The 22,957-nt window shown below is 43.0% G+C and overlaps 1 protein-coding gene across 6 annotated transcripts in view; it reads right to left on the reverse strand.

Annotated features, from left to right (window-relative positions):
* The window catches only part of Prmt3 (protein arginine methyltransferase 3), an 80,073-nt gene that overhangs the window by 33,249 nt on the left and 23,867 nt on the right, over positions 1-22,957 (reverse strand). For all 6 annotated transcript variants that reach the window (XM_052762561.1, XM_052762562.1, XM_052762566.1 and 3 more), the window contains 2 exons: positions 21,087-21,186; positions 8,654-8,732 (listed from right to left, as the gene is read on the reverse strand). In XM_052762561.1, coding sequence (XP_052618521.1) covers positions 8,654-8,732; positions 21,087-21,186 — 179 coding nt within the window. The remainder of the gene's footprint in view (positions 1-8,653; positions 8,733-21,086; positions 21,187-22,957) is intronic.

Raw genomic sequence — 22,957 nt, forward strand, 5'->3', positions numbered from 1 at the left:
AAAACTGTTATTTCATATCTTCCTCCAAAGTACACATAAAGAGACAAACTATCTGGTAAAGTATTTGGCACCAAGGTGGGGTGGATAGCACACTAGAGTTTTCCGGGCAGGTAGAGGCCAGCTCATACTGCACTCTTATTTAATATAAAATGATTGTTAAGTATATGACAGTCTAAACAAAGACTGTGGATACAAATTTCTAACCTCAGAGAGAAACTTCTATTTATTTTGAAACCGGATCTCCTGTAGCCCAGGCTGTCATCAAAAGAGAAAGCATAAAGCATTGTGGATCACCCAGCAAAATCAGCCAAATCAGAAGAGGCTGCAGCAGGGGAAGCAGGCTACCATGTAAGGATAGAAACCAGCTCAAAAGTGGGGAGAGAAAGAGTGTTCTAGCAGAGTGAGAGTGTGTAGCAGTCACCATTAAGGGGTGGCACTTGCACTCTAACTAGACAGGCAGGAAGACACAAGGCTCAATGGGGTCTCTGTAAACCACTGCAGTGAACTGGACTTTATTTTAAGAATGGTAACTCAGTGAAAATTTTACCTATGGTAGCACTGTGATCAGATTTCAGTGATCTGAACTGGTTTAGAACAATCATTTGAAGTGCTATGTGAAGACTGACTAGGAGGAAAACAGACAAGTTCAGAAACATGTAATGAGTCGGTGGTGAAAACCAGGCCGGTGGCTACAGCGTGAAGAAGAAATGGATCTGATAGACAGATGGGAGGTAGAACTCGGGAAAGACCGGCCGAGATGAGGAGGAATTGGGAACAGTGCTCGGCTTTAGCAGCTGAGCAGACTGTCAACTGTAAAGGGCATCGATAGGAACAGATCCAGGAGGAATGAGTGCATTGCTTCCGGCACTGATGAAAACGTCAATGAATGAAACCTAAGGTGTGGAATTATCTGGGTCTAAGATACAAACTGAAGACTATGAACATGCAAACAAAAACATACACAGCAGAAGCCTCTAAGACCAGCTATGTCACCAGCACCAGAATTTATGGCACAGGAGAAGTAGCAAAAGGGGCTGAGAGGGGACAGAGAAGGAAGAGAGCCAAGAGGGCACTGAGGGGTGGTGGGAAATGGTTTAGAAGAACTAGAAAAAATGCTGTGGGACAGTAAAGGTCGTTATGACACAGCACATAGCTCCTTTCTGGTGACTAACGTGGAAATGAACTTTTCCTATGAATATCTCAAGCATCAATTTTTAGGGAATTAATGAATCAAAAAAAAAAAAAAGAGTCAGTTGTATGTTCCCATATCCCATATCAAATGACAACCATAAAGTAACCACAGAAATGGTCCCTGGTCAGCAGCCAATCTTCAGACTCAGATCACCTTCTACTTCACCTTTAAAAACTGTATTAGTCAAAGCTCTAAGTTATCTTTAAAATAAAGGCCAGGATAAGATCTGCATCAAAGCAGGACACGGGCCCTAATGCTGCCTCACAGTTCAGCCTCTGCAGTCATCCTTAAGAGCCATGCACAAGAGTGTGCTGGCTATCCAGTGCCCGGGGCTCAGGGTCATGCTCTCCTCCTCCAGTAGCATGCCAAGCTCTCTGGCTGGTTCCAGTCTGAGGAATGCAAATTTGTTCCTGGGATGCTAACAACAGACCCACCATAGGCACTACAGTCAGTTCTCTGAGCCACATCCTTAACATCAAACAAAGACAAGAACTGATCTTGAGGCAGTGCAGAGGGGCAGTACTGGGTATCTCAGTAGCTTCCTCTACCCTTTATAATATCTGTGCCACAGCTGCAGCTTTCTGCATATGGCCTGAGGAACACAGGAAGGCAGTTAGGCCAGCAGACATCTTTTGTAAAGTCAACACTTTAGGTTTTGGAAGCCATTTGTTTTTGTTGAAATGACCACTTTCTGAGGTTACTATGAAAGCAGAATGGCTGTGTTCAATAAAGCCTTGTCCATAAGTCAGGCAGTGGGTCAGACCCAGAGACCCTGCCAGAGAAAAGAGGGAAGACAATGATGGTAAGATTTACCACAGTGATTAACTGTTACTATTAGAAGTACCACTGCTCCTGTAGTTCACGGGAACTAAATGTACTGCAGCATTGTATAGGACAGGGACAGTCATATGACGTACTGCAGTTCACGGGCAGTTCAGAACATGATAAAAAATCCTCACTGAGTCTGGTGTTTGTTTTTAATGCCATCATTGAGTCTGGCAAACCACAGGCCATGCATCAATCCAGTCTGCTGCATGGGTCTGTAAACCCACTGTAAGTCCTCTGCACTAGCCTGCTTACCCATCATCCACAGCTGCACTCTGCTACCATGCCAGAGCTAGAGAGAGGGCAGGGATGTGGCCGGTCACACTGACAATGCAACCTGGAACCCGGCCAAAAGCCGCTGATCTGCCACCCTACAAGCTGTGTGGTGTGCTAGGACACCATGGAGAACAAAGATGGCCCCTTCGTAAGGAAAACCGTGGCTGACTGCAAGCCAGGTTTAGAGAAAAAAAATCAAGAGCAGAATGGTTCTTCTTCTCCAAGTGTTGAGGCATAGTTTTTAAGCTAATTATATTTCAAAGATATAAAATTCCTAGTTTTTATTTTTGAACTCAGAAATGATTTTTCATCTCTCAGAAAGACATGAATATTCATAAAGGTTTGTAATCAGTGCTAGAGGTCAATGGGGTTCAGCATCCACCTTGGCACAGCTGCCTAAATCTTGGGCCACCTGCCAGAACTCCACTAACCCTTTACCTTCACAGTCTCACACATTTGTCACTTTTTTTTTGTCAGATAGAAGCTATAATTGAATAATTATGCCTGCTTGTAGGTGAAATCGGCCAAGTGCTGATTGGACAAAAGCAGCCAGTTACTAGACCATTTATAAATCCATGGCTCTGACATCTGTGTCCTTCTCGATTCACTGCCCAGAATTCATCTGTCACTGGAACGGCTCACGAGGTGAGCAGACCAAGATGGGAACTCCTTCATCCCTAGGGAAGACCTCACAAACTTCTAGGCCCTAAAGGCTGAGACTGAGGCATATGAGAATACAATTCCCACAAAACACCGGCACACAGGAGTCAAAGCACTGCAAACACTCACCAATTCACAGAGCACGAGTAACTTAGAAATTAAATATTCATTTGGGAACTAGACCTATTCCTCCATAGTACCTTATAAATAGTGATCAGCTCCATTAAAGTTAGGTAGACTTAATATGTAGATGGACTATGCTTTGAAAAACTATGCACTAAAAAAAGTAAACATTATCAGGATATTTCTAGGAAAAAAAATAATAACAAAGGTGGCAAAAATCTGTAAAATACAGAAACAGCACAGGAAACTTTGAGCCCCGGAAATCAACCTCCACGGCTTCTGTGTGATGTCATCTATGTACAAGTATGACACTCAATGTGCTGGACGAAGGTGCCATGTTCAAACCCATTTCACCACTAAGGCACAAGCCAATGCTGCTCTTGTTTCCAGCAAGAATACAGGAGATATAATACATAATGAAAAACCAGACTTTGCAAGGACTGTCTACAGCTGGGCTTTTAAAAACAGGAGACTGAAGGGACGGAGGTAAGTAACGCCAGGAGAAGACAACCAGGCAGCTGACACGCAAGTCTTGAGGTCTGCCCACAGACACCACGGACTTCCCCCTGCATGCCCGCCCACCGCCTTGCTCTTCAAATGCTAGAACTCCACCCTTCTAAAGCAAATGAGCACTTGGTAGAAGGCAAAGGAGAAAGAGCAAGTACATTGTAACTATTAATAAAGCTAAGTGAGCAAAGCAAAGATGTATGGGCTTGCTCACTCTGCTGAGTGGCTGGTGACAGGACAGAGAGTAAGGTGAAGAGCAAACAGCCCAGCGGCTATGAGAACAGGAGGCATCAAGGGAAGGATGCTCGTGAGGTAGCTTCTGGTGTGCACAGGTCCAGGGCAGGGCTGAGGCTGCTGGCTGTGTTCCTATGCTCTATTTTGCTGCTCCTCAGGAGGCACACGGCAGAAGCGCTTTCTTCAGTCTAAAGGAGGCCAGGCAGGTAGGTGAGGGAGGCTCTGGTAAAGGGGTACAGAGACAGTGTCATCTCCAGGGCACCTACACAGCATAATGTGTCAGTCACAGGTAGGAGCCTCCATTCTGAAGCCCACAGGTCTGGCAAAGCAACAGTTTCTGGCTGCATCATTTCCCAGTTTTCACACTTTGTAGCATTCCTGCCCTTTAGTAAATCCTTTTTCCACTGACTGGGGTGGATTTCTGTTTCCTGCAACAAGTCCTCTCACCACATTTGCTATAAAGAGAAGAAGCACTGAAAAAAAAGAAAACAAAAAAACTCTGCCTCTGATTGTGTTCAAAAGCCTCCTCCACGAAGCCTGAGCATCTATATTTTAACGAAAAGCCCCTGGTCCTTGTAAAATGAATCAGAGGCGGTGAGCTGGAACAGGCTGCTATCCCTCCTACTTGGAAGTGAATAAAAGCCTGAAAGAGCCCAAAATGCATCTGGGATCTTAGCATGAGGGGACCTGCTTTCACAGTCCAGGACAGTATAATGACAAACAGCAAAAACAATTCCTTCCTGATAGAGGAAGATCAATAGCTTCTCAACTTTATTCTGCAAAAAATGATTTTAGAAACTCTTGCTGATTTTGAGTGAATTACTTCTCCATGTTATTAGCAGATGCAATTTCAATCTCTTCCGCTCCTGAGCATGTCAGCTTTGATTTCTCAGTGGTGGCTGGGTTTTCACACTGGAACTGACTGGCTTTGCCCTGCTGTAATTAGTAGACATTTTACAGAGGATCTTTGAAAGCAGGTAAACATCTCATTCTTCAAGTTGTGGTTATTTGTCATTTGTATTTGAAAGGACATTCCATTTCTTGTTTTTAATCAGGGTTATAGGTAAGAAAAGGAAGCATAGGTACAGAAGGGTAGCATTAAAACTCTTTGCAAACGGCTGGATTGTTTACACAGGAAATCCTTTTAGAAATAACCACCAAGCTCAGCAATACCATAGGACATAAGCTTAATAAAGCAAAGCATTTCTATGTTCTATGCCACAGGCAGGCAACTGAAAAACAGTACAGAGCTTTGCCCCTGCAAGGACAGCATTGTAAACTCACAGGGGGCTCAATGCAAAGAGGCTGGTTATTTTCTAACTGTCCTATTCATTAGAAGCCATTTTAATTTCAAGTTTTTTTGTTTTTTTGTTTTTTTTTTTTTGGTTTTTCGAGACAGGGTTTCTCTGTGTAGCTTTGCGCCTCTCCTGGAACTCACTTGGTAGCCCAGGCTGGCCTCGAACTCACAGAGATCCGCCTGGCTCTGCCTCCCGAGTGCTGGGATTAAAGGCGTGCGCCACCACCGCCCGGCAATTTCAAGTCTTTTTAAAGCAATGTGGAGGTGAAAGGAATGAGAAACCCTGTCTCAAAAAGCACGGGAGAGAAACTGCGAAGATGCTCCACATCGAGATCTGGCCTTCATGTTCCCATTTCCTCTCGCCCTTCCCCTTTCCACCCACTGCTTTCTGTCTCTCTTGCTCTGATCCTGAAGTGAATCATGAACTCAATGAACACACTAAAACTTCCAGGAGGAAGTTAAAAGATCCTGTGTGACCTCAAGTAGTATGTCCTCCACTGAGACATGCGTGCAACAGAACAGAGGCGGCACCTTTCAGCTGTCCCCATCCCTTTCTGGGAGCTGTCATTCAACTCTGTCCAGTGCTCCTCTGGCTTTGCTGACTACTTACTGGAGGCTCCACCAATGCTAGAAACTACACTTCCGGTAGAAGCTGGGTGGATTCCCCACTTCAGTCCTTGTGACTCTACTTTAGTAGAGTCTGTCACGTGAGAATTTACAGTCAACTTCATAAAGCATCTATCAGGGCTTCCAAATTTAAGTTCTTAGAAAACTCTTCCCTCAAGCCTAATGTGTCTGCATTCTATCTGACTCACTGGAAAATTACAACGGTCAATCTACTGTCTGGATTAAGCTGTTTGAAGAAGAGTTGTCTTAAGGGTTTACTATGTTGCCCAGGCTGGTCTTGAGCTTCTGGGCCTGAGCATTCTTCATGCCTCAGCCTCCTAAGTGCTGGAACTACAGGAATGTACCACTGAGCCCAGCTGAACCTTACTTTATTTGATCTTTTTTTTCCTTTAAGGCAAGGGCTTATGTTGCCCAGGACAGCCTCCAACTCAGTGAACAGCTGAAGCTGGCCTTGAACTCCTGATCTTCCTGCTTCCATCTCACAAGTGCTGGGATTACAGGTGTAAGCCACCATGCTTGGCTTTGTTTTATTTTTAAATAAATTTTATTTTAATTTTCTATTAAAAACAATTTCCCGCACTGTAAGAGGTACTAGTCACATATGTGGTTCTAACCAGATTTTCAATTTTCTTCAGCTTGTCTTCCACACAGGAAGCAGCAACAGCTGCTTTTATTGTCTAGACTTCAGGGTACACTTTCATATATGGCAGGGCTCTTCCTCCTGTCTCCACTACCCCAGGGTCTTGCTAATTTGGTGGTTTCTTGCCATTCCTGTTTACTTTTCCACACCAATTTCATAATCAGCTTAAATTAAAGACAAACCTGTTGGTTGGGACAGCAGTACAAACTTAGAAATGCTACTGTATAATTTTTAACATCAAAAAAGGGAAAAATATACATAATTCTCATCTACAATTAAAACAATTGTTAGTAGTTTTGGATTTCATCATAGTCTGCAGTAAGTTTGGGCGAAGTGACATCTTCCGGAATGAATTCTCTTTATCCAAGAACTTAGTACTTCTTTACATTGATTTAGGTCTTCTTCATGGGAGAGAGGAGGAGACAGATGAACTTACACTCACATCATGGACCCATAATACTGACACCCCATTCCACAATACAATCATTCTTTCTAAAGTTCTTCCATTACGATTGCTTCATAAGGATTCCCTTAAGAAAAACATAAAGTAACACTTCACAATACACATGAGCATTTGATGGCAATATTTGTTCATTTCATGTTGCTCATATTTTACTTATTTTTCTCCTAATTATATTAACAAATAGCATTCCACAGCACTGCTCAGGCGGTTAAATGCCGATTCTTCTGACTATGCCCCCAGATGATCCTAATGTTAATCAGTTCTATGAAAATATGGACTGAGCTAGAATCATTAACCTCCCGTTTATCCCTCCAGCTGCCACAGTCCCATGGCTGTGGGCCTAATGCATCTCACTGAGCACTCGATTTAAATGCATTAGCTGCTGTCAGTTCTTCAGTGAGATCAATGGACACCACTGGAGAGGTATGAAGAGGGAGGGGGTGGGGTTCTCTAGAACCCCACAGCAAGAGTCAGCTGCTTTAAATGCATTTTAATAGGGAAATCAAGGTTTAGTGAAAAGAACATGAACATTGATTAGGTCAGGCAGATATGAGTTTAAAAACAAGAAAAATGCAGGCTTGGCTGCCTAATGGTGTCATCTTCCTGGACACCTTTGATACTGTTCCCCAAATCTCAAAGGGCTGTGGTAAAGATTATGTATGACAAAAGCAAGGGTGATGGTGACGACCACTAGAGAGTCATCCAGTGATATTATTTCCTTCAGTCACTAAAAAGCCCACAATAATCAAAGATGCAGAGATTGTTTCAGGGTAAGACATCTAAAATTCTAGCCAGGTTCATAGCAGAGATCAAGCACTACTTTAAAGTGAATGCAGGGACCATATGACAAGTGCCCCTTGAGAAGGAAGGAATACACAGCGTGCTACTAGAGTGCTCCACTGTCTGGAGGACCTGTCCTGGCTCTCCTGGTTTGGCCTGAGGACTTTCAACTGTGCTGTAACAGTCTATACAGCTGCAGGGTACTGTGGGCAGGAGGCCTGAGCAAGAGCATACTCCCTGTTCTTACGGACACCAGGCATCCACGCACAAGGCTGGGAAGTGCACTTCCGCCCGAAGATGCAACCAGAACACTACTTCCCCACAGACATGGAACAAAGTTGAGACGGATCTGCTTAGCATAGATTCACCTTTCTAGCCACCAAAACTAAACCACAGAGTGAAGGAGCTTTTAAGTTAGTGAGGCAAGGGAAAATTGCTATTAAAGCCAATAGTCTTCAACCTAGTATGAAACATGCTGTTGGCCTCTGGCTAAGATTAAGTGTGAAAAACAGGAACCAAATGACATAAGAATTAAAATTGCGGGCTGGAGAGATGGCTCAGTGGTTGGGAGCACCGACTGCTCTTCCAGAGGTCCTGAGTTCAATTCCCAGCAACCACATGGTGGCTCACAACCACTTGTAATGAGATCTGGTGCCCTCTTCCGACCTGCAGGGACACATGCAGACAGAACACTGTATACATAATAAATAAATAAATCTTAAAAAAAAAAAAAAGAATTAAAATTGCAAAGATGCTTCTGACCCATTTGCATACTAAAAGCTTCCCACACCTAGTCCTTATTTTTCTATTAAACAAGCAAGCTAACAAACAATAAAAACCTAGTAAAAGATGTCCTAAGAAACCATGACCTTGGAGTCCCCATATCTTAAGTAACCAAGGCTCCTTCCAATGGGAACATCTCTCATTTCTACTGAAACTCTCTCAGGTATGCACAGTGTGCTTGAAATTCAGAAGTTCATTTGGTTGCACCACACTGAAATCAGATTAAAACTGAAATATCCTACTTACCTGATCCTCCTTTTGCCAAGTATTTGCTCTTTGCATAAAGGACAGAATCCAACATCGACTCGAAAAGAAGAAAATAGCCCTGTGCAGAAAGGAAATGCTGAGCATCAGGAACGGGCACGGTTGCAAGAGACCCAGTGGCCCCCGATGGCCCTGTCACCAAGTACTTTCTTCCTTGTCATGCAACTCTGCCAGTCACTGTATTTTCTATACAGTGAGCACTGGAAGGCCAGGCCTGGGTGTGAGGTAGACCTAGCGGGTTCAATCAGGAGCACATACAAAATTTGCATCTGCAACCACTTTTCAGCCTACTGTTTCTTCCCCAGTGGAAGGGAAACTTCAGGCAGAAACTTTTTATCAGCCCCGCAACTCCATGGAATGTTGCAAGATTAATTGGGAGTAATGGTCCTGATAGATTTTGTCTTCTGTGGGGATCTGCCACACTGGACACCTTCAGTATCACATCGTGGGTGAGGGTGGAAACAACATTGGTGTCCACTGAGCAGAGCCACGACATGTTACCACACATCCTGCCATGCACATGACAGCCCACCACGGAAGTGCCACCTGACCAGTGACTGAGGCAGAGAACCTGGGCATAAAGTGCCATCTCCCAAAGCACTGTCTAGAGAGCGTTCTTTGGTGTGCATACAGACAGCACTAACTGGACTCAGTGGGTCACTAAAAAGGGAGGAGGGGGAGCCAGAGACTGGGAGGGATGTCAGAGGGGTAGATATGTCTAAACAGATTGTAGCTATGTACTGCCCAGAATTTTTTTAAAAAATCAAGAAGCAAGAGGAACATTCATTCATCCAAGAGGTTCACAGGGCACACTCACACACTAGAAGCTCTGGAGAGAATAGGGCTGCTGCCCATACTCTGAGCAAGTGTCATACTTTTCCACCGGAGTTCGTCTGCTACCTGCCATGCACTAGCTCAAGGAGCAGGACCCTAGTGTAACCAGGGAATGGCGGTGAATCCTTCCCAGGGAAAGGGTAATGAAATACACAGGGAAAGGAGACACTCTTGGGGGTCCTAAAAAGGCCACATTCTATTAACACACTACACAGTATGTACTATGCAGACAGCCATATCCCTCAGCATCAGGGAGAGTGTGAGCTACACCTTCACATCAGCGCTCCAGCTGAAGCTGTTTTCTCAGCTGTTCCTTGGTTCTGTGCACACATTATTTTCTGGTGGGATAAACATGTGAACAAATGGAACAAAAAGGCAGCAAACCCGGAACTGTTCTCACAGGTGAGTGACCCACCTGAACTCATGGAAACAGGTCTGATGACTGCCTCTGCCTTGGATCAACCTCCTCCCGACAAACTCACTGATAAGAAACTATCCAGGCACCCATGCTGAGTTGCAGATGTGTTTACACCATGGAAACTATGGCTCAGGTGAAATTCCTGAACAAGTATGTCCATCATATGCTAAACACTACACACTAGCATTCTTTAATATGCCCTGTGTGTCCCAGGAACAGGGGATGTGTAGAATTCCACCAATGAATATTTACCAGTTCATACAGATCTACACACAGAAATGCTTGTAAATGGGCATCTTTGCATTGAGTAAAGTGAATCATAATTTGTGTCAAGGAATTATTAAAAGTGGGTTACCCCAGAAATAGAAAGATCACCTGAAGTCGGGCATGGGTGGCAAATGCCTTTAATCCCAGCACTAGGAAGGCAGAGGCAGGTGGGCCTCTCAGTTCAAGGCCAGTCTGGTCTACAGAGTAAGTTACAGGACAGCCAGGCCTACGCAGAGAAACAATGTCTTGAAAAACCAAAATCAAAATAATTTTAAAAGTTAAAAAAGAAAGAAAATTAAAAAAAAAACAACAACTGAAGGCCTGGAGCTTGGAAAGATGACTTAGCAGTTAAGAGTACTGGCTGTTCTTCCACAGTACTGGGCTTGGTTCCCAGCACCTACATGGTTGCTCACAACCATCTGTAACTCCAGTTTCAGGGGGATCCAATGCCCTCTTCTGGCACCAGTCACGCATGTGGGGCACAGACATATGGTCAGAACACGATCAAAAGAATGACCCATGGTGAACAGAGCCTTGGGGAACTGTGAGAGGCTCCAGGAAAAGAGGCAGAGGGCCTTTTATCTCAGGTACATTGTATTCCCTGGACTGTTCTTGGATGTGATTTCATGCCTCTTGTGACAAACATTTACATTCAATTCATAAGACATGTTTATTTTTGTTGGATGTCAGATCATAGCTATAGAACCCAACCTGGTCATTATATCCTGAATTTGGATACGGCCTCTGCTTTGCTTTCCTGCTTTCCTACATATAATCTATACTATGTACCAGACAACTGGGCTTAAATTGGTCTGTGCTGAGAAAGCTCTGGGAAAGAGCTGCTCTGTTCATGTTTAGTATGTGCTTACTGACATTTAGTACATGTTTTTCTGAACTCAAACAACCTTCCTTGGATCACTGCTTTCTTTGTTACATTCGTGTATAAAAGTATACTGAAACTGAAGTGAGGTTATCTACAGCATTAGACTGTAGCCCACCCCATTCTTTCAGGTCCTCAGATGCCAGGTTCAGCAGACAAGATCTGCACAGGACAACGGAAGTCGACACATACATTCAGACAAAAAATTCATACACAAAGCCTGCCTATGGGTAACACTACTCACAATGGATTGGTCTTTCCAAATCAATTATAAACTAAGAAAATGCCTCACAGGCTTGCCCACAGGCCAATTTGGTGGGATCATTTTCTCAATCTAGGTGCCTTCTTGTAAAAGGACTGTGTCAAGTTGACATAAAACTAGCTAATACCCTCAATACGTTTTTTTGAATTATTCATTTAATTAAACTAAACGAGAAAATATAAAACCTCTCAAAATGCCTTTATAATTTATAACTAAGAAATACAATTTTAAGCACAATAAAAATGATTTGCTCAAACTATCCAAATCAGTTCCAATTTCAACTCTGAGGATCTCCCGCAGAGTAACCAAGGGATGTAACTACTCATGCATAAACACCCTCCATAGATGCTGGATCTCTGCTCCCCAGTTTCCACCCAGATGTTACTGGTCAGAGACTGCCAAAAGCAACGAAGAATTCCATCAGTTCATACACAGGCCTAGGCATAGCACCTGGCACTCATGGAGACCAACATGTCTGACACAGACTCAGTGGTGATGGGCTTTGATCAGGGATGCAGGGACAGAGAGAAACAGCTACAGTAAGTCAGTTCTTCCCAGTTCCTCCTCCTCTCCTCCCTTCATGGCTCTCTCTGATCAGGGTTTCCATTCTAATGCAAGATTCTGCCCCCACATAAGCTTCTATTATATCAAAGTCCTTGGTAAACCCTAAGTTACAGAACAGGGGAGTTGGCTGGGTGTGGTGGAATGCACCTTTAATTCCAGCACTCAGGAGGATCTTTGTAAGTTTGAGACCATCTTGGTATACACAATGAGTTCCAGGACAGCCAGGAATACATAAAGAGACACCACCACCACCACCCCACACACAAAAAAAACCCCAACAAACCCCCCCCCAAAAAAAACCAATAACCAAACAAAAAACAGAGGCGCCAGCCAGTCAATGGGAAAACATCCCCTCAAACAACAAATCATACATGTCACAGCTGGGAGCTTTGGTACACTACCGAAGACGCAGCTTGACAAGTTCACTGGTAACTGGTTATCCTGCTATTCAGGTAATTGCTCAATTGTTAATCCATTTAATTGGATTTTTCCAATGTCACTAAGTATGCTCTCTTCTTTGTCGTTCATCCACATCTATTTCCTTGATTATTTTGTCTCAGTCAATCATAAATAGCCCTACAACGTAAGCTCCAAGAAGTTCAAGCACATGGCCCACATTGTCTGGAACAGCAAGTTCTGAATGAGCAACAGCATGTAACAAGTGTGTATCCACACTGATAAAATGAAGGAGGCTTGCTCTGAAACGGCACAAAATAAAGTTAGTTATTTAAAGTGATAGTTTCTTTGTTAAAACTAAAACTGCTGAGTACTAAGAACGGTGCTGACTGTGCTTTATAGAGAACGTCATTTAATTATCTCACAGAATACACTTGTCACTGCCATCACCTCATGAAGAAACCAAGGCTTAGAAATAAGCTTAAGCCTAAAAAAAAAAAAAAAATCCAGTCACACAAACAGTGACTGAACTAAAGCAGAATGTGAACCTGGTCTGATGACAGAAGCCACGGTCTGAATTTCTATTTGATTTGCTTGACTGGAAGATTACATATTTGTATTAGGATGACATGGGTACTGCAGGATTCAGGGATTCTGAAATGAAAAAGTTCCCACAGAACATGTTCAATGGGATCAGAATTTTAAACCATGTGAATCAGAATACTTCAGAGTGGCATCTTAGTGAGCAACTGAAACACTAGCGTGAAAGATTACATGACATGTAGATTATATGTAGAATTAATACATGACACTGAGAAAAATTAATTAATACATCTCATTAAAAGTAAGTGGGTGACTAACCAGGGCTCACAGGGGCTCGAAGAGACTGAACCAACAATCAGGGAGCCTGTTTGGGTCTGAGCTAGGTCCTCTGTATATATACTATGGTTGTTCCTGTGGGACTCCTAACAGTGAGATAGGGCTGTCTCTGACTCTTTTGCCTGCTTTTGGGACCCTTTTCCTCCTACTGGGTTGCCTCATCCAGCCTTAATATGAGGGTTTGTGCCTAGTCTTATTGTAGCTTGTTATGCTGTGTTTGGTGGATATCCCTGAGAGGCCTGCCCTTTTCTGAAGGCAAACAGAGTGGACATGGGGGCAAAGGGAGGGGCTTGGGGCTGGGATGAGAGGAGGAAGGAGAAACTGAAGTCGGGATGTAATATATGAGAGAAGAATAAAAAAAAGTGGGTGAAGATGGTGTATGAACTGTTAACAGCTACTGTCCTTCTTAACTTCCCAGTTTGCTGACTTCATTCTACTAAAGACTTCCAATGTGACTAAACAGCCTTTAACTTGCTGGGAACTGTCCTTGGTTCTGAATCAAGTCATTTATTACTGATACCAGAAAGCTTTGCACCTAACGCCCCAATCATCTGTGGTGCAATTCAGAGTACAATTTCACAGGCTGCTGCCTCACCTGTAGGGCACCATCTGGAAGGATTATACCTGATATTGCCTCCTATGTTGCTCATGGGGCATTCTTCTTTCAAGACTGACATTTACTTTATAAAATTAAATATTGCATTCGTCCTTCAAATCTTAAAAGCCACGAAAGAACACATGGAACACAGGGATGTAGACTCACATTCGTGAAAACAGGAGCCTGCTCCTAACATGCTCATATCTTCCTGTACAGGTTCACTGGTGACTAAATAAAGGCAGATACTTTGAGTACCAGCCTCTTTCCTAATTTCAAATAACCAAATGACTAAAACACCCTTAGGGAAAAACCAAGTTAAGAGATAGTTAAAAATAAAGTTACTCTGGAGAAAGACTGTCGACAAACAGTCATCTGAAATAATTTAGAGGGAAAAAAAGATTGCTTGTACTCAATAACAAGACTGTAAGATCTAACCTATAACACACCTACAAGATCTAACGTCTACCAAAATTTCTGGACGAGCACATTCAACACTGCGGTCAGTATCATCAAACTGCCTTGCAGAAAGCCCAAGAGTGGATTCAAGATCAAGTGTAAGAGGGAAAGGGATAAAGTTTATGAAAAATATTTTCACTTTCTTGAGGGAAAGGACCAAGGACTTTGACATCAAAACTCAGACCTCATCAAAAGGCACAGAAAGAGACACAGGGCACATTTACTCAAACAGTAGGAGTGTAATCTAGTGCAGCTGTTATGAAAATCAGTGCAGAGGGCCTCAAAAAACCAAACCATATCCATAGTAGGACCCAGCTATGCCACTGCTGGGCAAACACCAGAGGATTTTAAACATAAAGCTGACAAATTGTAACCTGGGATATCTTACGTTAGGGACCATCTGTATTTGTTATGTAAGAAATCCACTTAAATACAGAAACAGGCTAAAGGGAAGGACTGGGGGTATGGTTCAGAGGTCAAGGACTTGCCTAGTATATGCACAAGACTCTGGGTTCAATTGCCACAAGAACAAAAGCGAAATAAAATGGGAAATGGCAGAAATATACATGACATCCTAATACAAATACTGAAAACGTCCAGTAATCTAAGTGTCCATGAACATAAGTGTGGGGCTGGAACACACGGTGCCCTGCACTTTATTCTGCCACACATAGGATGTCAAGGAATGAGCATGCTGGGGATGGAGACGCACACACTTCAAGAGGGCAATCACAGATTCTAGTGGAAGAGGGGGATGAGTCCTAAGAGACAGGAAAGATGAAGCATACATTTTCTAGTATGTTTACATTAGTGTGTAGTCAAAAGATGGTACAACTGCATATGTGTAAAATAAACATTGGTCAACGGAGTTGTTTCCTAGTACTTCATCTGACAACTGCCTTCTGTGTGAAGAAGAGTGAACATGAACCTCAGGAGAGGCTGCTCCTGCTAGGCATCTATGTGCCAGCCACTGCCCCACAACACCACGGTCCTCCCACCAACCCCTGACCACACACTGCTTATTCTCTAGTGCCATGGACATGTGGAGAGCAAGAGCCCCTTCCTCTACTTGCTCTTCTCAGACTGGAAAATGCTGGCGTTTAAAACCTTTCTTCCACTAGATGGCACTCTGATCTGATCAGTGTAAGACCCTCACTCTTGCACAGTGGCAGTGTTTTAGAACAATTCAAAAGGGAACAACAGCATCTCAAGATCAGAACACACACACCCTTACTACAGACTCAGCTCTCACGGCTGAAGAACATAATGCATTTCTAAAGCAAGAGTCCCCGCATCAAATCAGGGGAATCATTAAATATAAGCGGGAAGTCCACACTTATGAGAATAACCAAAGTATTAGCTGGCACCTTTAGCAAAGACAGTCATATTAAAGAGACACACAACAGAGTGTGCTATGATCTCAATGTGTCTCCCCAAATTCATGTATTAAAACTGAACCAACAATGTACTGGTATAACAGAAAATAAGGAAGGCAAACCTATTTTTCTCTCATATGCAGACTTTGTATTTAAAAAAAATTCATACATAGGACAAGAAAATAGATAAGGGAACATAAAGGAGTCAAAAAAGGGGGACTAAGAGGGCAACAGGGGAAGAATGGGAAGAATCATGTTTTCTCTCGTGTGAGTCAACTTGATTTATACACACACATTTATACATAAGAATGACATGAAGCCGGGCGGTGGTGGCGCACGCCTTTAATCCCAGCACTTGGGAGGCAGAGCCAGGCGGATCTCTGTGAGTTCAAGGCCAGCCTGGGCTACCAAGTGAGTTCCAGGAAAGGCGCAAAGCTACACAGAGAAACCCTGTCTCGAAAAACAAAAAAAAGAATGACATGAAAGCCATGTAGAGGAGGCAAGCCGTGTAGGAAGAGCAGGGAAGGGGAAGGCAGGCCAGTGGGAGATTATGAGCAACATACAATGACATACATATGTGAAAATGTTATAATAAAGCACTTTATATTGTATGCTAACTAAAAGTTGACTATAAACATGGGAGATGGAAGGAAAGCTAGCCATGGTGGAGCATGCCTATAATCCCACACTGAGGAGACTGAAGCAGGAACACAGTGAGTTCAGGGCTAGCCAGGGCTATATGTGACGTCAGCTTGGAAGACCCTGTCTCAAAAGAATAGAACCAGAGACTTTTACACAGGAATTGAGCTGTGAGTTGGAAGCTGCTCACATTTGAGGTAGCGGGCTTGCCCCCTTTCTGTCCTTGTCTATGTGAAGACAGTGTCCAGGCCTCTAGGGCACACAACAAAAACATACTGTCTTGGTAGCTGACACCAGACCTTGACCAGACACAGAACCTGCCAGAACCTTGACTTTGGACTTACAGCTTTGCAAACTGTGAATTTTTGGAAATTTTTATTGTCTATATCTACAAATTACCCAGCCTCAAGTACTTTGCTATAGTACCATAAACACTTAAGAGTGACTCCATAACACACACACACACACACACGCACACACACGATGTCAAGACTATAGGAAATGATAACTAGCAGTATGATTGGAGAATTAAAATAACAAGACCTCAATCTTCCAAATACAGCAAATGTATAGTAAGAAAAGACCATCTTGTTAGATGCATGGTAAGCTTCTCTCCCAATGGTATTTGCTAAACCTGGTGAAGCAGCAAGAGGTGCAGCTCAGGTGAGATTGCAAGACACTGCCCCATATAACAAGACACTGCCCCATATAACAAGACACTGCCCCATATAACAAGACACTGCCCCATACAACAAGACACTGCCCCATATAACAAGACACTGCCCCATATAACAAGACACTGTCCCATATAACAAGGCTGGCCAAACACAACGAATTCCGTAACCCACCCAAGCAGCTTGGTACTGTTTCCTCCTCACTCTACCCCACTTTGAAGGACTTTCAAGCACAAATCAGCCTCAGGGAATAAAGTCCTAATTTAATGCTTGATGTGGCGCAAAGAACTGAGCCAAAGCTAGTAATCTAAAATCCTGCCAAAGTCAATAAGGTAAATTCCTTGTGTACTTCCTGTATTTCAAGTTGACAAGGGGCTGTGTGAGTGAAAGTTCCCAAGAAGATGTATCTATAAAGGCTGACTGACTGAACTCCAAGAATGTGGAAGGTTGGAATGCTGCAGGTCCAGAGCCAAGTTATCTTAGGCCAGTATCTGTGGTGATATATTGTGTACCCCAATAAAGCTTACCTGAGGATCAGAGGACAGAGCCAGCCACTAAATTAGAGACAGAGGTCAGGCAGTGGTGGCACACACCTTTAATCCTATAACTCGGGAGGCAGAGATCCATCTGGATCTCTGTGAGTTCATGGCTACACTGGGCTGCATGAGAGAAAAAGAACTAGGCAGTGGTGACACACGCCTTTAATCCCAGGAAGTAATATGGCAGGACACAGAAAGGTATATAAGGTGTGAGGAAATAGGAACTTGCTCTCTTGAGGCTGAGGATTTTGTACAGGTAAGCTAGTGGCTGGCTGTTCTGCTTCTCTGATCTTTCAGCTTTCACCCCAATATCTGGCACTGGATTTTTTATTATAAGACCCTTTAAGAGTCATGCTACATCTGGAGCCCAACATATGTGGCACAAATTCACGAAAAAGCCCCTTGCTTGTGGCCTTACAGGCCCCAGCTCAGTCTTGAGCTGCACATGACCAGAGTCTCCATCCCATGTGGGCTGGATCAAGATGGCTGGATTTTTCACTTCTTCTCTCCTGGTTGTGGACTCTCCTCCGATCCCCAGGGAAGTTTATTAGGGTACATAATAAGTATCAGGCCCTGAACAGCCATTTACTACCTACCTCTATGTGACACAACATTCTGTGAATGTTAATGTTAGGCAAATCTGCACAGAGCCCATGCATTTGCAGAAGGAGGAAAAAAACAAAGCAAAGCACAGCAGCTACACAACACTCCATGACTGTTCCTTTCCATCAGTCCATACAATAAATTCGAGAGGATAATGAGCAAAAGATGTAGATTTCAGCCTGGTAACGAGCACAACTTATGGAACACTTGGACATTACTCAGTATAAAACAGGAATGGGATTCAAAGACGAGAAAGTAAAGCAACAAGATGAAATGCTGAAAACCAGGAAAGTGAACCAAGGAAAGACTTAGCAATCACTACATAAGACAAAAGCACCAATGATCAGGAAGGACTGGAGGAAAATCTAACACAGGGCAAGGACTAGAGACTGAAAAAAAAAATCTTATCGGGAGACCAGACACTCAACACACGAGGTCCTGAAGCAGAGGCTGTGACAGAGCAGATGCATCAAAGACATATCCTAAATGAAGACTCAGACAACTGCAGCCCAGAAGAACATGGCCTCCAGGGACACTAGACACAGGCTCTCCACATTCAGACATGTATCGTATCTAAGGACTCCTCAGTCATTCCTACATGAAAACAAAACACCTGCAGGGGAAAGAAATCAGCCTGAAACCAATTCTCTCCAAGACATGGAAAAGGTTCTGTGGGAAACAGCATGGTCCAGGAAACTGTCTAGCAGCTAAGGCCAGAGCAGACACTCACAGCCATCAAATCAGGGATACAGGACTTAAGTGCACATGAACGAGAACTTGGGACTGCAGTCATGCTGAAGAGATGAATGGGAAGTGAAGGATGGAGAGGCCACGGTCAAAGGAGAGTTGGTGCCAACATTCTGACAGTGAATAGTGGTTAAGAAACAAACACTAAAATCCCATCATAACGTCCACAGGATGACTTATCAGCTGTGAAGATGGGAAACACGGGGAGTAGGTGCCACTGTCCTCCTCATCCAGGGAATCAAGGTCACAGCTGTTCTCCAGAACTGAAAGGGTTGCTAAGACCAGACAAACCCAGGATGACCCTGAATGTCATGTCCAAAAGGAGGGAGAACAGGATGAATCCTGGCACCGTCTCTGCAGGGCCAGGCCTGCTGTCCAGGAGGGCCATCTGGGCAGTTACTCAGCCATTCTATGCTTCACAACCCAGTCTAGTGACTCATTCACTCGCTTGTGCTACTGTCCGAAACTGAACAGCTGTTTCCTGAGATGTTAGGATGCACTAGAACCATCTTGAGACATCTGTAAGCAGCAGCTCATCTGATCCTCACAAAAGCCCATGAAATGAGTGTTACTGTTTCTGCATTTTACAGAGCAGGAAATCGAGGCAGAGAGAGGTTCCAGCACATGCCCCAGAGGTAATAAATGAGGCTGAGCTCAGGCAGTCTGACTCCCAGCAACATCCTCAACCTGCCATACACCATCTGCCTTCGTACTTATACAAATTCACAAATACAGCTGCATCGGGGCCAGTGAACTTCTGCCAGGACAAGTTCTCTTGCAAAGAGAGTCCATCATTATTTATTTACACCAAGACTTGTGATGGAATCTGCCAGTACCAAGTGAGTTGTTGTTCGTCCTCTGGAGAAAAGATTTAATAACAACGGTCTATAACAACATAAGCTATGACGGCTGTGACAGAAGCTTCAACTTGTGCAAAAGGTAACCACGAGGTCAGCCCTGAAAACATATGCACACAAGTACCATTACATGGACTGAGCATATGTATGTATCTAGGAAGACACACATATATACACACACACACCCCGAAGGGGTTGGGGAGGTAAGGAAATGGGGTAATGATATATTATAATCGCAATAACATTTATACAAATAGTATAAAATAAAATGGAGAAAGAGTTTACGCCAGAACAAACTGCACACGTCTTTAAGGAGCAGACAGCCAAGCAGAAGCCGTCAGCAGATGTCCAAGGTAAAACACTTCCACAAATGAAGAAACAGAGAAGTAAGAAATGTAAAGAAAAAAAAGCAGTGTGCACTGAAGGAAATTGGTTTTTATCTTTCCTCATCTCGAGCCACTGCTACAGTTAGGTGAGATTAATTACCTCAGAAAACACTGTGGTAAATAAAGTGGTATTTGCTTAACACTCAATTCTATATTACTTAAAAATTTCCCAATAATAATGCATATATGAGTTTCTCTCCCTTAAAGCAGAGGAGATCAGGAAAGAGTGCCCATCCTCATAGTGCCAGCTGCAAGGGCTTCACCGGCAGGCCAGCTGACCAGAAACACAACACCCAGCAGCATGAGAGACCATAGGGCTGCAGGGCCCGCCTCTTGGAATGATACACCAGGCTAAACCAAGTCCTGAAAACCTACTTGCAAGAAAGAAGAAACTGAAACATAAGCTTTAAGGCTATGCTGTCCACACCCAGGTGATACTCGCTCTGAACTAGACACCAAGTATTAAACCCTCACACTCTGAAAGCTCCCAAAAGTTACTGCTATATTGCTGGACTGTCACTATGTCCATAAAAGAATTATAGAAAATTGCAGCTTAAATTGTTTTTAATAAATTTATTATATGAAAATGTAGTTTAACATACAGAACTTTAAAAAAAATCTTCAAATTTCCATACAGTTGAAAAGATTTCATCAAGTTGCATCAATAATTCCTATCCGTTGGTAAATACCATCATTTAATTATATACTTAAATATTCTGCCTTGACTCAAGCTTTTAACACAATCTATAACGCTACATAACACAAGTCAGTGAACTCCACAGTGTGTGAAAGGCCACTGAAGGCACAGCACAGAAGGTCAGAGAGGCCAGAGAGCAGGATGGAGACACTTGGAAGGCACAGCCCTAGCCTATCCTTCTTAGCCCTTGGAGTTGTCCCTACAAACCTAGACATTTGCTACATCTGCAGAGGCCACAAAGTCAGCACTATCTAAACAGCTGCCGCCATCATCATTTATCAAATATAATGAATAAAACTGCTACCAAGTTCATTTAAAAGAAAATTTTTTAAACTTTACTTACCATCCACTCTGATATAATAACATCCACCTTTTCTACAGGAAGACTCACTTCTTCAATCTTTCCTTTAATTAGTATAACGGTATCTTCAAGTTTATTTAGTCTGAAAGTTATAATGAATTAGATCAGCCTGTTAAATATTTTATTTATTTACAAACTGTATAAAGAAAAATCACCATATTTTACTTAACTCAGATAAGACACTGCACAGCTAGATTACTGTAGCCACTCCAACAATTGTCCAGTCCTGAACTATGGATCTCAGTGAACTTCTGCAGTTAGAATGGCCATTCTGAAGTCATGAAGCATCACTTAGTGTTTTACACATTTACGATTAATTAAATTTTTATGCATTTATACCATCGAAAGAGAGAAAAAAAAAACTATGGAGTTCAAACTAGAAAAAAAAATCACCTGAACGTCCTTTTCCACGACTCACGCCCTCTTGCCTGCATTCTCGCTCATCGTCACCTAACATTAGCTTCTCTTGGTTTCCTTTCTAAGTGGTATACTACACCACACTTATACCTGTTTACATATACACACTACACATTATAGGCTAGGATCTGCATATGAAATAGAACATGAGGTTCTTCATAAATTTGTGTCACCTAGATTAATATATTTCTCATGCATTTTCCTGTACATTTCATGATTTAATTTTTAAGCTGAATAATATTCCATTCTGTATATGTACCACATTTCATTCTCCATTCATCTGCTGATGGGCATCTAGGCTGGTTCCATCTCCTTGCAGACAGTTGACCAGAGCAGCAATAAAAATGGATGTGCATATATCTCTGTGGTAGGCAAGTGCTTGGGTGTGAATGGCTAGGTCATACATAGTTCTAGCTTTAGGTTTTTGAGGTCTCTTCAAACTGATTTTCTTAATGGCTGTACTAATTTGTACCCCCACCAGCAACAAATAAGGGCTTATCTTTCCCCACATCCTCTCCAGTATTTGTTGTCAAATTTCTTAATGACAGTTAACTAGGGTGAGGTGGTATCGAAAACTAGTTTTAATTTGCATTTCTTTGATGCCTGGGCATATGGACAGTTTTTAAAGTAATCACTGGTCAGCTGTGTTTCTTCTTTTGAGAACTGTTTCATCAGCCCACTTGTTGGCTGGAAGTTTTATTGCTTTGGTGTTGAGTTTCTGCATTTCTTTGTAAATTCTAGACATTAGGCCCTGCCTGAAGCACAGCTAACAAAGCTTGTCTTCCATGCTGTGGGCTGTCTGTGTGCTTGGCTGATGGTCTCCTTTGCTATGCAAAGGCTGTTTAATTTCATGTAGTCCTGTCTGCTGACATCAGGGACTAGCTCCCATGCCATGAAAATTCTATTCAGAAAGTCCTTGTTGACCCTATTGTTCTAGTTTGTTAAAGAGACTCTAGAAGCTGGTTAAATGACATGATATTTTTTTCCAGAATGCTCACACTGTTTGTTGAACAAAGAGCCTGCTTAAAGTCCCTTTGCCTGGGTATTGTGTTAGTGATGGGTACTCCAAAACATTTCTGGTTAATAAGGCAGTAACAATGAACTAACAATACTTCAGCCTGAAAAGAAATCTGCATTTATGAAGAACACTCTGCTCCAAGTAGTTATGGTATCTTTAGAAACAAAGAGCAAGAATGGAAACAGCAACAAGGACAACAAAGGCAAGGTTCCCAGAACTAGTGAGTGACAGCAATAAGAAAGCTGGAAGCAGGGGCCCACAACGCCCTCCCCTACTCTCAGAGAACCTGCTAACCTCCCTGCCTAGTGGAACTCATGGTAAGAGACAGCGATAGCACCCAGCCTGTTCACTGCACAGGCCCTGGGTACCACAAATTGGTGAACACCATGGACACACCTCAAACATGGCACAGAACAAC

Source organism: Peromyscus californicus, unplaced genomic scaffold (assembly GCF_007827085.1).
Source record: "Peromyscus californicus insignis strain IS unplaced genomic scaffold, ASM782708v3 Scaffold_4__1_contigs__length_199733344, whole genome shotgun sequence".
Taxonomy (NCBI): domain Eukaryota; kingdom Metazoa; phylum Chordata; class Mammalia; order Rodentia; family Cricetidae; genus Peromyscus; species Peromyscus californicus.